The sequence below is a fragment of the Carassius carassius genome, chromosome 38 (genome assembly GCF_963082965.1).
Source record: "Carassius carassius chromosome 38, fCarCar2.1, whole genome shotgun sequence".
Taxonomy (NCBI): Eukaryota; Metazoa; Chordata; class Actinopteri; order Cypriniformes; family Cyprinidae; genus Carassius; species Carassius carassius.
This window is the reverse complement of record NC_081792.1, coordinates 4,977,498-4,992,810: the sequence shown is the minus strand read 5'-3', so window position 1 is coordinate 4,992,810 and position 15,313 is coordinate 4,977,498. Positions and strand designations below refer to the sequence as shown.

At 37.0% G+C, this 15,313-nt stretch overlaps 1 protein-coding gene across 6 annotated transcripts in view; it reads right to left on the bottom strand.

Annotated features, from left to right (window-relative positions):
- LOC132119172 (low-density lipoprotein receptor-related protein 1-like) overlaps positions 1-15,313 on the bottom strand; it is a 182,483-nt gene that overhangs the window by 43,038 nt on the left and 124,132 nt on the right. For 3 of the 6 annotated variants that reach the window (XM_059528940.1, XM_059528944.1, XM_059528942.1), the window contains exons 47-58: positions 15,173-15,292; positions 14,207-14,320; positions 12,177-12,326; positions 11,569-11,691; positions 10,452-10,568; positions 10,194-10,322; positions 9,976-10,098; positions 8,105-8,245; positions 7,682-7,872; positions 4,435-4,618; positions 2,572-2,657; positions 2,376-2,495 (exon numbers count right to left, since the gene is read on the bottom strand). In XM_059528940.1, the coding sequence (XP_059384923.1) occupies positions 2,376-2,495; positions 2,572-2,657; positions 4,435-4,618; positions 7,682-7,872; positions 8,105-8,245; positions 9,976-10,098; positions 10,194-10,322; positions 10,452-10,568; positions 11,569-11,691; positions 12,177-12,326; positions 14,207-14,320; positions 15,173-15,292 (1,598 nt within the window). The remainder of the gene's footprint in view (positions 1-2,375; positions 2,496-2,571; positions 2,658-4,434; positions 4,619-7,681; positions 7,873-8,104; positions 8,246-9,975; positions 10,099-10,193; positions 10,323-10,451; positions 10,569-11,568; positions 11,692-12,176; positions 12,327-14,206; positions 14,321-15,172; positions 15,293-15,313) is intronic. The other 3 variants (XM_059528941.1, XM_059528943.1, XM_059528945.1) reach the window with 1 other exon arrangement.

The following is a 15,313-nucleotide window of genomic DNA, read 5'->3' as shown; positions in this document are numbered from 1 at the left end:
CTCTCTCTCTCTCTCTCTCTCTCTCTCTCTCTCTAATAACTGCAGTAGTCTCCTATCAATGGCCCCAGCCTTCGTCTAAAATTATGTTTTAGAATTAGCAACGGAGGCATACGGTATCACAATTATGTGTATTGTCTTTGTTTTCTCCTGACTCCATTTCCCATGATCCCTCACCCAGGAACCAATCACACATTCACACCTGTTTCCCCATCAGTCACACTATAAAGGTTGCATTCATCCACACTCACTTATTATTAACCTGTACCCCTTCCACAGTCTTTGTATTTTCTGCCTTGCCTTCATGTTTTTTGAACTTGGACTGTTTACCTTGTTTTTGTGATTCATTTGCTGCCTGCTTAAACTGTTTATTGGATTACTCTTTTGTCTCCCCTGGATTATACCTGTTTACTGCTGTTTGACCCTGCCCGTTTTGCTGGTCAGTGCATCCAGACCAGCAAAGATGAATCCAGCAGCACAAATTATGTATCTTCTGTCAAGGAGATCAGCCCATCGAGGACTGTGTGATGGACTTTGTTGAGCTGTCTCATTTGACCAGCATGGACGAGGTATGCCTCTTGATCTTTTTTGAGGAGGGCCTTCTGAGCCACTTAGTTTGATCATGCCATTGCACGAACATCACTGAACTTTGTAATCTTATATTTATCTAGCCTTAGAATTAAGTGGTTCTCAATTTACTGTGGGTGTTGTGGAGGAGGAACACAGCACTCCTGCAGTATCTCCCTTCCCAGAGTCTCTTCCTGTCATGGCTGCCATTCCAGAGTCTCCTCACATCATGGCGACCTTTCCAATGCCTCAAGGTCAATTCCAAGGTGTCTGAGACTGACACACAGTCAGTGTGGAGGATTTTACGCTGATTTGTCCAGAGCATCAGGCATCCCAAGGACCTCAGCACTGGTCCTCAAAGAGACTGTTCCCCTGGACTCAGTGCTCCCTATAATGGCATTCGCCATTCTATGTGTTAGGGCCACACACACGTCCGCAGTTCCCCCAGAGGTGGCAGCCTCCACTGCAGAACCTCCTCTTTTTTCTGAACTCCATTTCCCATGATCCCTCATCCAGAAACCAATCACACATTCACACGTTTCCCATTAGTTACATTATTAAGGGCTGCAATCTAGTTCATTTTTTTAATACCCTTCAACTTCCCTCCGTCTTGTTTACTCGGATGTACGCCATTGATTAGATAGCATGAGTGCCTACTACTGGCAGAACCCTTGGAATGGGCTGAATTGGAATGTCCTAAGCACTTGATCACTTAGAATACGCTATGGAGTTGGTTTATTGTTTACAATCTTCAAGAGTTGTTTGGAGTGGGGATAAATTAAACGCGATCTGCAATGATGTCATAGTCGTCCTGAGGTGTACATATGAAGCAGAATCGCTCCCTCAGTCAAAGTTGAGGAGTCCATGTAAACTTCCTTTGTCCACTTGACAAAGTGGACTGCACTTCAAAATGTGCAAAAAGGTCACACGAGGGTAAGTGCTTAGAAGAGTTTGTTAGTGCATGTCCGCCCTGGATTATACCAGTTTACTACTGTCTGGTCCTGCCTGTTTTGTCCACTCTTTGGAATAAAGCCTGCACTTGGTTCCTCAACTCTGTTGTCACACTCCCCACATTATACGTGGAATGAGATACGTCAGAAATAAATCCAACACACAAGAGTGTTCGAAGGTCAAAACAAAATACAATATCTGAACAATATTTGGGGTGGTGTAACCAAAAAGGAATAATTGACTCCGGTCCAGTGAATTACTAGAAAATAATGCACACCCTTTTCAGAGTGGCCGTTACACCTCAGGTGTGCATTATTTTCTAATAATTCACTGGACCTGAGTCAATTATTCCTTTCATAGCGCTTCCTTCAGTGAAAAAGTCCATTCCCTGTTGTCTCTCATATCAAAATACACATACATGTTTATTTAGAGCTGTTTTGGATTCTTTTAGCCTGTAATCAGTGCTTGATCTGTGCAGATGAAGATTACTTTTTCACTGGAGAACACACTATTATGGATAGAGGACTCATCTTTAGTTAGAAGCGATGCTTTGAATTTAATATGTCTTGATGGATTTGTTGTTTACAAACATGCAGCTTTTCACTGGACTGGAGTGATGTTTATTATTGTGATGTTTTTATCAGCTGTTTGGACTCTCATTCTGATGGCACCCATTCACTGCAAAGGATCCATTGGTGAGCAAGTAATGTGATGCTACATTTACCCAAATATTTTCTAATGAAGAAACAAATTCATCTAAATCTTGGATTGGTTGATGGTGAGGACATTTGTAACAAACTTTCGTTTTTGGGTGAACTATTTATTTAATATTCAAAACAATGCAGTTGCATGCAAATCACCTGAACATCGCTGCCGTTGATGTGCATTCGTCGTATCATACTGCCTTGAGTCGTCACATCGGTCCAATAGATCATCTGCTGTCTGTAGTCGAAGTCCAATGCAACAGCATTGTTCAGACCCTGGGAAAGAAATCATACATGAGGAACCTGGCAAACAGCTGGAATTAAATGTTTGAAAAACTAGTACAAATAATACCTGCTTTAAAAGTGTGTAGTTTGAGCCATCCAAGTTGAGCTTTCTCAAGTAATAGCGGTTAGCAAAGATGAGGAATGGCTCCTCGTCTGTACAGTAAAGAAAATGAAGACATATTAAAGTAAAAAAAGAAACAACAGAACAGGACACTTGTTTATAAGATGAACGATTTGTAACTAAAATCTGAATGCTTTTTTATAATAAAGGATCAACATTTGCAAATGGCAAATCTAGAGGTAAATTCCTCTGGAGAGTGTACAGTCATTGCCAAAAGATTTGAGAATTACATAAATAATGGAAATTGGAAAAGTTGCTGCTTAAGTTTTTATCAATTTGCATATTGCATATACTCCAGAATGTTATGAAGAGTGATCAGATGAATTGCATAGTCCTTCTTTGCCATGAAAATTAACTTAATCCCTAAAAAACCTTTCCACTGCATTTCATTGCTGTCATTAAAGGACCTGCTGAGATCATTTCAGTAATCGTCTTGTTAACTCAGGTGAGAATGTTGACGAGCACAAGGCTGGAGATCATTATGTCAGGCTGATTGGGTTAGAATGGCAGACTTGACATGTTAAAAGGAGGGTGATGCTTGAAATCATTGTTCTTCCATTGTTAACCATGGTGACCTGCAAAGAAACTCGTGCAGCCATCATTGCGTTGCATAAAAATGGCTTCACAGGCAAGGATATTGTGGCTACTAAGATTGCACCTAAATCAACAATTTATAGGATCATCAAGAACTTCAAGGAAAGAGGTTCAATTCTTGTAAAGGCGGCTTCAGGACGTCCAAGAAAGTCCAGCAAGCGCCAGGATCGTCTCCTAAAGAGGATTCAGCTGCGGGATCGGAGTGCCACCAGTGCAGAGCTTGCTCAGGAATGGCAGCAGGCAGGTGTGAGCGCATCTGCACGCACAGTGAGGCCAAGACTTTTGGAAGATGGCCTGGTGTCAAGAAGGGCAGCAAAGAAGCCAGTTCTCTCCAAAAAAAAACATCAGGGACAGATTGATCTTCTGCAGAAAGTATAGTGAATGGACTGCTGAGGACTGGGCCAAAGTCATATTCTCCAATGAAGCCCCTTTCCGATTGTTTAGGGCATCTGAAAAAAGGCTTGTCCGGAGAAGAAAAGGTGAGCGCTACCATCAGTCCTGTGTCATGCCAACAGTAAAGCATCCTGACACCATTCATGTGTGGGGTTGCTTCTCATCCAAGGGAGTGGGCTCACTCACAATTCTGCCCAAAAACACAGCCATGAATAAAGAATGGTACCAAAACACCCTCCAACAGCAACTTCTTCCAACAATCCAACAACAGTTTGGTGAAGAACAATGCATTTTCCAGCACGATGGAGCACCGTGCCATAAGGCAAAAGTGATAACTAAGTGGCTCGGGGACCAGAATGTTGAAATTTTGGGTCCATGGCCTGGAAACTCCCCAGATCTTAATCCTATTGAGAACTTGTGGTCAATCCTCAAGAGGCGGGTGGACAAATAAAAACCCACTAATTCTGACAAACTCCAAGAAGTGATTATGAAAGAATGGGTTGCTATCAGTCAGGATTTGGGATTATTCAGGATTATTCTTTGCATAAATGTCATGTAATTGTCGATAAAAGCCTTTGAAACGTATGAAGTAATTATATTTCAGTACATCACAGAAAAAACTGAAACAAAGATCTAAAAGCAGTTTAGCAGCAAACTTTTTGAAAACTAATATTTATGTAATTCTCAAAACTTTTGGCCACGACTGTACTTTTCATATTTTCACAAGCATTTGAGAGTCTCTGATCTAACTGAACCATTATGTAACACGACAGATGTAACATGGACAGACTATAAAGGACAGATAGGCAGTCTGACTCTTACCGGAGGTGGACTTGCAGACAGTGGGGTCAGAGGGGCTGAGCTGAAAGCCATCCACACACACACAGCGGAAGCTGCCGTGTGTGTTGATGCAGTGCTGTGTGCAGGGATACGTGGTGGAGCACTCATCCACATCTACACAGGTCTTCCCATCATCCTTCAGTCTAAAGCCAGGGTGGCATCTACACTGGAGAGAGAAACACATAAGAACGGTAAGTATCGGATTGTGATACCTGTTCATTTTATGATTTCACACTGTTGACTGCATTTATATAAAGGAGACAATAAAGGAACAAAAGGAATGGTTCTTCTACTTCAGACACTTTTATGTCCCTGTGGACAAAAGTTCTATTAATAAAGTCTTTTTTCTGCTTACTACTAATGATTTCATTGTTCTACCCTTGTCTCACACCCTAACTTTAAATCTAAATATATGAAAGTTTTTAATTGGATTAATCACATACTTTTTGTGTTATTAATCATGAATAATCTCACTTATCATGAAACAAAGCATATACCATTTATCTTGTTTAACACAATCATTTTGTCATTATTTACTGTATCCAGCAAAACAAACTGAACGATTGAAATCTGATTCTTGCAAAACTGTATTTAATGCAAGCTTATTTCAAGATAAATTTAGATTTCTTTACAAAAAAGGACACTTGGAGACTCCAAAAAGACAACAAAAAACCAAATGACATAAGAAGTGTGTGTCATTTGTTCACACCAAAGCACACATTAAAAATGAATAAATACATAAATAAATAAATACCATATAATAATAATAAAAAAAACGTTTCAGAATTCATAGTGTTTAGTAGGTGTACAGTAGAAACCAATTGCAATACCGAACATGACCACATGCGGATACCAAAAAAAAAAAATGTTGCATGTCCCAACCAGTCCACAGTTCCATTCAGAATGACTAAACACAGCAACATACCCATGACAAACCAAAAATAATCCTGAATGTGCGTGGAAACAACATGAATGTAATAAAAAGCACAATCTACGATCTGTACATCAAATGCATGCATCAATATATAAGACTCGCACATGCTTACTGTACGACTCCTGTACGTCTCCGCATCATCTTTACCTTGATTGCAATCCTCAACCAATAAAACTTTACTAGAGAGTTGTTTTGCTTTACCCAGCTGTGAAAATGTAGTTTGTGTATCATACAGCGGTGGGATGTTTTAACATTCTGTTCAGAGCTTGATGCATAATTCTTCTCATAATTGATGCATGAATCTCTGTTCTCTCTGCCATCTCTGATGTAATCAGCCTGATTTCCTTTACATCAGCGCTGTTTTGGACTGATTGTTTGAATGCATTTGCTTACTGGATCATTGTTCATAAAATCATAAAATTATCAGATTGTAAAGAAAGAAGCAAATTAAAGTTTAAAGATTATAATAGAAATTGTGCTTTTAGTAACGGTGCATTTAATTATTTTAATGCATTAAGGATTTTTTAATTAATCACGTTAACGCGTTAACATTGACAGCCCTTAAAAAAGTGTGTATACACACACACACACACACACACATTCTCTGTAAATAAGAGCATTGACTTTCTGTGTTTTCGCTATTCGTTATACTGTAAGAGTCACTATTATGTATTTTCTGAAAGAGTACTGAATGTCTGGATCAAAGCAATGAAGCAGAAACAAGTGATTGCATGTGTAAGCAGATGCATATTTAAAATAATGCGATCATCAAACATTAAACAGCATATAAATAAATCAAAACTGCCCAACGTTATTGAATGAAATGTCGATTCAGGAAGTGGTTAAGGACTGTGAAGCTTTGTATGTGTTAACAGAAGCTATCTATTCCATCTATGTTTTGATCATCATTCTGAATATGATCCAGACATACAGTAGTCTTTGACAAAATTTAATTTTATCAGCTTTTTGTTCAAAATTTAGCTTTTTTAATAAACTTACCCATATTCATAAAAACATAATGAATTTTTTTTTTTTTTTTTTTTTTTTTTTAATTAAAAAGAAGAGTCTGTGTTCTTTACTGTGACATATTGTATGTTCAGATATTCATAACAGAATTTTGTGGGGCTGTGAATATTTTGTGAAAATTATCAAAAATACTGGCGCTGACAAATAACATTATTTTGTGTATTTGGTGTAATGCAATGTGTTTATGTAGTTTAAGGTAAAAAAAATAAAAATAAAAAATAAAATAAAAACCTTATTTTCCTCATAAGGTACTCTTTCCTAATAAGGTATTCTTTCTCCTCTATGCCCCGCCTTTCTGAAATGCATCGATTTCTACAAAGCTCATTGTCCTGACAAACGAGGTATTTGCTAATTGGCCAGCTATTCAATGCATTGTGATTGGCCGAATACCTCTAGCATGTGACGGAAATGTTACACCCCTTACCATACTGTGATGCCATGTCCTGGTGCAACGAGACAAACCCATTATAAACGAGGTATCTGTTGCATCCAGTAGAGACATAATTACTGATTATAATGACCTATACTGTCTTTTTATGAGTTGCATTGCATATCGCGCCAACATAAAACCATTTCTGCATTTCTGCATTTGTGATCTGAGAAAGGACAAACAACAAGTGCTACTCTAATCTGCTCAAAACTTGTGTTTGAATAATCATTGGCAAATTCTTTAAATATGAAAACATACTTACAGTCTGTGAGTCAGAAGCGCCAGACTGTCCTTGCAAAGTTGGAACTGCCCCACTTTATAGAAACAGCCTTTGTGCACAGACAGCAAAGGCTATTCTCCCAGGAAACAGTCCTCCATAAATTGTGCTACACAAACCTGAATATTTGGGTTGAACTGTTCTGGAACAGTGTTGTAAATACAACCTTACCACTGATTTCTAGTTGTGTCCTCTTTTGGAAGACCAAACAAAGTAGTTTCGCTTTCACAACGAATCACACAGCGTCTCCACGACATGACGGCGGCAGCATAAACAATACTACAGCAGAATCAAAGTTACACCTTCTTTCTTTGTGTAACGTAATTAATGTAAACATTTGGGCGGTGTTATGCTAATTTTCCCACACATAGTGATGTAGACAAAGAGAAAGGAAAACTTGATAATTGAATCCTATGACCCCGTCTAAAAAAATGGGGAAATATTTAAAGAGACAAAATACTGAAGAAGAGTATAATTACTGACAGTGCAATAGAAAAATTTAAGTTCCACATCACCATTTCTAAGAAAGGAAACAGGCATTAAGATGATCTAAAATCTTTACCTTGAATCCGATCTTCAGGTCCTCACACAGCTGAGAGCAGCCGCTCAGTTTACTGTTCAGACATTCATTAATGTTGCAGTTCAGCTCATCCGTTCCATCGCCACAGTCATCATTGAGATTGCACAGTAACGTCTCACTGATGCATTTACCGTTCCCACATGCATACGCCGTGTCATTACATTTCTTTTCTGCTTTAAGGAAAAAGAGAAAAAGCCATTAAATGCCTTGAGGAACTCTGCTGTGTCCATTAGGACACTGTTTTTCAAAGATACTCAGTTTGGTGTGATATAAAGCATTTGATACATCTTTCTGCATTGTGCTGTGACTCTGCACTAGTTTGGCCCCAAACACACAGATAGATGGTGAGTTTAATCATTTTGAACCGGCCAGAGATATCCCGCTGGATTAGCATTTAGTTCATACCAGGACCGTTGCAGTGAGGATTTTTGGGAGCTTCGTCGGAGTGATCGTGACAGTCGAACTCTCCATCACACTCCCAGGATTTCTGGATCAGACAGCGGCCGTTATCACAGCGGAACTCATTGGCCTTACATGCAGGATACTCTACAAAGACAAATACAGACCCATGATCACAAATGATCATATGTATTAAAAACATGCACTTCTGTAGTGATGGGTATCAAAATAGTAAAATAGCTTCCCTGAAGTTTTATTTTCTCTTATACCATGTTATGTCTGAACACTTGATTCTAATTGGCTGGCAGGTGTGAATTAAATCCATTAAATGCACAGGTAACCATGGATTATCCCTTACTTTGTTTAATTTAGTTTGAACAATAATGTCCTTAAGGTGAGCAAAATAAATTTAGACACAGCAACACATATGAACAAAAGTCAGTGTTATTTTGATGTACTGTACTATTATAGGTTTTGTTAATATTTTGAATTTTTCTTTAATTTTAGTTTTAGTAACTTTGTTTTTGATTTTTTTATTATTCTTAAAATTAAAATTTTCATTTTATTATTATTTTTAATATGTCTATATAGTATTTATTAACTTCTATTTATTACTTTTAGTAATTTTAGTACTTCGACTTTTAATAAAAATTAGAAATTCTGCTTTGTCAACATGATTAGTTCAATAAAATGTTATTTATATATATATAATATATCAATAATATATTATATATAATAATATATATATATATCAATTCAGGTAATGTTTATTTTATTTAAAGGGTTAGTTCACCCAGATATTAAAATTATGTCATTTATAAATCCCCTTCATGTCGTTCCAAACCCGTGAGACCTCCGTTTATCTTCAGAACACAGTTTAAGATATTTTAGATTTAGTCCGAGAGCTCTCAGTCCCTCCATTGAAGCTGTGTGTACGGTCTACTGTCCATGTACAGAAAGGTAAGAAAAACATCATCAAAGTAGTCCATGTGACATCAGAGGGTCAGTTAGAATATTTTGAAGCATCGAAAAAACATTTTGGTCCAAAAATAGCAAAAACTATGACTTTATTCAGCATTGTCTCCTCTTCTGGGTCTGTTGTGAGCGCGTTCACGACGCTGCTGACGTGTTTTCTAGCGCTCCAAATAACAAAGATAACACATCAGCAGCGTCACTGCAGTGATGTGAGCGCACTCACAAGAGAAGAGAAGACAATGCTGAATAAAGTCATAGTTTTTGTTATTTAAAATACCAAAATGTATTTTCGATGCTTCAAAATATTCTAACTGAGCCTCTGATGTCACATGGAATACTTTGATGATGTTTTTCTTACCTTTCTGGACATGGACAGTATACCATACACACAGCTTCAATGGAGGGACTGAGAGCTCTCGGACTAAATCTAAAATATCTTAAACTGTGTTCTGAAGATAAACGGAGGTCTTACGGGTTTGGAACGACATGAAGGGGATTTATAAATGACATAATTTTGATTTTTGGGTGAACTAACCCTTTAACGGTTTTAGTTTTAGCTAAAGATAATCTACCAGGACAAAATTATGTCACCGTCTAGGGCTTCTTTTTTATTTCCCTTCTCACTTCCCTTGTGTATGTCTAGTGTGATCATACTTTACAGAAGGTAAAATACTGTATGGAAAATATGCTATACTTTATAATTACAACTCATTGAATCATATGCAGTTAGAGAGAATCTATTTATACACATACTCTGAATGATTCTAATTCTTCTGTACTTAATTCAAGTGAGAGTCAAGTATTGACATCTCACAAATCATTTGCCATAATTCTTCTCATTATTTGGTAAATATGAGATAATCCCTCATAATCATGTTTGTTTGGAGTAACTGTGAACATACCGCACTCCAGAGACTCATCAGAGCCGTCTCCGCAGTCGTTGTCGTGGTCACACACGAAGTGTTTGGGGATACACTGTCTGTTCTGGCACATGAACTCTCCCGCCTTACACGTGTTATTGAACACTGAGCGGAAGAGAAACAATAATAAACACAGACATGTTAACTGAGTCATTTGCACAGGATTTGCACCAAAACAAATGTTGTCTTCGAGCGCTCACCACAGCCGGCCTTCAAGCTCTCGTCGGCTCCATCCGGACAGTCTCTGTCTCCGTCACACACCCAGCGCTGCGGGACACACTTGTGTGAGTCTGGACAGTGGAATGCATCTGCACTGCACGTTTTGTTTTCTGAGATAAAAACACACATGATTCAGCAATTCATTATGTTGATAAATGTCTGTGGTCTTATTCTTTGTGAATCATCAGTCACACTTTAGGATGTCCTCTTTGACTCTGTTTTTAAGGATCAGCACTCACTGCATCTGCTGTCCTCATCTGTTCCATCTCCACAGTCGTCCGCCCCGTCACACACCCAGCTGCTGGAAATACAGCGGTGATTCCCACACTCAAACTGCGTCGCTGAGCAGAACTTATCTGAGCAGAATCATTTAGCCATCTGTTAGTTCATTATTCAAAAGACTCTTCGCAGAAAGAACACACTTAAAAGACTGACCTCAAATGAACTGTGCAAAGCTGAGAACAATATTTCCCCCTAAAGTTATATAAACCTGACAAAACCTCATTTGGGAAAATGAATACATTTGTATAAATGCCTTTGGTGTTACGAAACAAAAGCACAAAGACACAGAATACATTACAAGAAGTTTTTTTGTTTTGTTCTGTAATGTTGGCTTCATGTTTACTCTTCATTTGTATTCAGTTCAGTTTCTGTTTAAAAATAGTAATAATCATAGTATTAATAAAGAATACGTTTTTAACACTTTAGTTTAAGGACCAGTTCTCACTATTATCTAGTTGCTTATTAGCATGCATATTACTGACTGTTTGCTGTTTATTAGCACTTAGAAAGCACATATTAATTCTGTATTCTGTATAACCAGATTTTAGATCCCTTAACCTACACATACATACCTAAACTAAAGAACTACCTTACTAACTAATCATAATCCGCAAATAAGGAGTTTGAGGCAAAAGTCCCTTCTGTAGTTAATACTTATTATTATTATACTTCATGCATTTGGATTCTGGTTTTCCTTTTGTCTGAATCTGACTGTTGTACTATTAAAATGTGTAAAATCTACTATTTGATGCTGTTTTGAATTAATACAATTACAATTTCAGTCACTTTATGCTGTTTTTCCATTAATAAATAATGTTCAGCTTTATATAAAATCAATGAAATCAACCACATTGAATACCAATTTTAAGGAGTAGCCAACTGTCCATGCAGAAAGCCGCTTAATAAACATACTATATATTTATTAATAATGTCTTGATAAATGATAAATAATGAAAATGCCAGTAGTGTAGTGTTAGGGGACAGTATAAGCACAGCAGCAGTCAATAGAAAGTCTCCATGATGACAGAAATACAGACACACACACACACACACACACACACGTATGTAACTCACCGCAGTGTGCCTCGTCATCTCCGCTGTCACAGTCGTTCTCCTTGTCACAGGTCCAGCTCATGGGGATACAGCGACCGTTGGGACAAGCAAAGAAGTTTGACGGACACTTTCTCTTTTTCTTATCTGATAAGTGAAAAGAAACAGAGTAGAATTAGAGGTTGCATGTGATATTTTCCTTCTTTAAGTGTATTTATATATATATATATATATATATATATATATATATATGTGTGTGTGTGTAATTTATTTCTGTTCTTCAACATCTGTTGATTGCAAAGAAAATGGCTTTCCATAAAAAATAATGAAGAGAAAAAATAACAATAACAAATAAGACCTGCTTAATAACCAGTGATGAGATTACATGGAGATACTCAGAAATACATGTCTTTTCTAGAGTTTCAGAGGAGATTTCAATAAGCAACTTAAACTGTGCTCAGATTTTCCAATAACCTAAAGTTCAGAGATTTCAATAACAATGTGACTTTTTTTTAATAAAGATTTTTATTTCATTGCTTGAAAAGGAGAAGACAGAAAAAAAGGGACCAGGAAAGACACCCATTTCACAGGGTCTAAAATGCAGCGCCCCGCTGAAGTACGCTTGTGTTCACCTGGGCAGTTTCTCTCATCTGAATAGTCTCCACAGTCATTTGCGCCATCACAGACCCATGATGGAGCATAACACAGCGTAGTGAACTCACACCGCTGATAGGTGAAGCCTTTCACACCCAGACGGAAATAACTGGAACAATCAGAGATGGCTGAAAAACAAGACATAACACAAATGCTTAAGAAACAACAGAACAGTATGCACAACATTCAAGAAATCTCTTGCTACCATGTGTATTTCGGTTATGGATAAACTTGTACTTTTAGATGTTGACGAGAGTGGACAAACACATAGCAAACAAGGATAATTAATTACACACACCTGAAAAGAATGACACAATTAACTCAATGCAAGGAACGGAGCATGAAGAAAACAAAGTCCAAACTGTGACGTTACGTATTTAAAACATTAACTATGTGTACCAGTATTTCCTTATAGTTACATTATAAATGGGTGGTAATCAAATTACAGTTACAGTTACTGACTCTTTACAAGCATGAAGAGTTCAAATGCTGGTCAGGACTCACAGAAATGCAGGAGAAAATCAGAAAGCCAAGCACGTAATGCTTCTGTCATTGAAATACAAAGACAGTTTTACTTGCAAATTTGGAAAAGGGTGTAACATCACAGTGTAATTTTGTTTCCTGTGACAAAACTTCTCTTGGCTTCAAAGGAACATCTAGCCTTGAAAGCTCATCTTAAAATAAATTGTTCTCAGTCTTTGAAAACCAGGGCTTCCAGCAGTTCTCCCACCACAGTGCCAGTGAGGTTTGTCTGTATGAGCTTTTGTTTTTCTGTATTTATGATAATAATTATATAGTTAGGCAATATCAATCAAGGAAGAAGAGCACAATTACAGATGTGATATTGATTTTATGCAATTCAAAAACAAGAAAGTTAATATTAAGTGACTTACATTAAAGAACAGTATTTCTGATTTGCTCTATATTGCCAAAAAAAGAAAGAAAGTGCCAAATATAGAGAGTCTAATAACCTCAAATGTAGAGAGGTTATTTAAAGGTGCCATAGAATGCAAACCCAGCCTATAGTGGTAATAATTCATCCACTATTTTTTTTAATAATCCCCTTAAATCATAAACAGACTCTCCAAATGAGCAGTTCCAGATATACCCTATTATATAAAAGTCACACCTATTTGTGACGCTCTCTGCCCTATTAGCATAGACCCTGCCCTGAGCGAGAAGCAGCAGTCCGCCATTACTGTTTTCTTGCTGTAGCTGCTGGAGATAAAATGTCAGCACAAGGAGCACCAACGAACGTTGTAAGACTTTTTAGTTTATCTCAATTTTAATGATACTGAATTTAAAAAACACAAGCCAATAAAATAACCACACTTTTACTGAAAGTAACACATTAAAATTGGACATAAAATATATTCATATAAAATATCAGATTATTATTTTTATTTGGGTCTATGCAACATACTTAACATTTTTGACTAATTATCCAAATAATGTATAGTCCTACAAAGCAAATCTTTTGACGTGATTGGCCTGAGTTCGAATCCTTTTTGAACTCACATTCTTCTCCCTTTTCATATCACATATCAGATTGGAAAGGCATGTATTTTCAATAAAAATAAAGGAAATATTCAAAAAGTGCCTCATGGGTATTCAATAATAAAGTGTTTATTGGGTATAGTGGTATGGTTTTTATTGCATACTGTTTTATAATGTACTAAAACAATGGGGTGCAAATCTCTGCTACCAATGCTAATGCAACCAGTGCCTTCAAAATACGTCCACAGCAGAAGAGTTGTGCCTAGGGTTAGATCCCTTAACCCTACCTATACCTAAACTTAACAACTGCCTTGCTATTAATAAGCAGCAAAATAGGAATTTATTGATGAAAACTCTTAGTCAGTAGTGAATATGTGTTCCCTAATCTAATGTATAACCCTCTTTTCGAGTGTCACCGGTACATTTACTAATCCAAGTCTGAACTTTAAGCAAGATTCTGAATATTATTATTAATCTACATGTAAATAAATAAATGAATGAATAAACTTACAGCAGTTCATTTCATCACTGGCATCCTCACAGTCCAGCACCTGGTTACAACGACTGGAGTTTGACACACATGATCCATCTCTGCACTGAAACTGATCCGCTGTGCACAGGGTTGCTGGAACACGCAAACAAAAAGTCCACACATGCACAAAGTCAATAATCAAATAATAGTAATACAATAAATAATGAAGGAGACATATTTTTTAGGATTCCACTTGTTCTCATTGAGCACATTTACATGCACATCAGTAATCTGATGACTCACAAATATCATTTTATTAAAATAACCAGTTTTCCCCTGTTCACGTTTACATGCCGTGCAAAATCATAAGAGGTAATCGTAAGAGTAGGAGGCAAAAAACTACCTGTTGTGACCAGTTTATGCTTTCACCGTTTATGACCTTATAGTGTTAACATGGCCAAATGCATTTGCAGCTTATTAAGCATAATTGTCTTAAGAACGTGCATGTAAATGTGCTCAATAGTGATTTCATTCTTTTCTCCAAATAATTACTGAAATACTTTTTATTTAAATTCATTCATTCATTCAATCAATCAACACAATGAAAAATACTGTATGTTGCTTATAAATTCTCTGGGCAGCTGCTGCAAAACATTTATCTGCATCAGATTAGTCAAACAATATTCTAATCTGCAATATTCAAAACTGTATTCAAAACCATTATAATTTCAACATTTCCTTTGATTTCGGGGCAAAATATGACGGTTCACACATAAAGTATCATCTTTTTGTTTCATTTTATAGCAGGTCTAACACCAGCACCAGCTGAAAAAAATAATAATTCAATTCAAAAGACAAAAACACCAGCACTATAATAAAGCGGGAAGGGGAAAACAAAACTATTACATCAGAAAGTTTGAAAGCTATAGAACGCAATGGATTTGAAGTTTTGGCTGCAGCATTACAGATGTTCAGTATATGATGTGTATGAATAATTGGTCTTACCATTACAGAAGAGTTCATCCGAGTTATCTCCGCAATCATCTCGGCTATTACACCAGGAACTGTGGCCGACACAGCGTCCATTCACACAGCGCTTATAGCCCTTCTTACACACACGATTAGCTGAATACAAATACAAATACA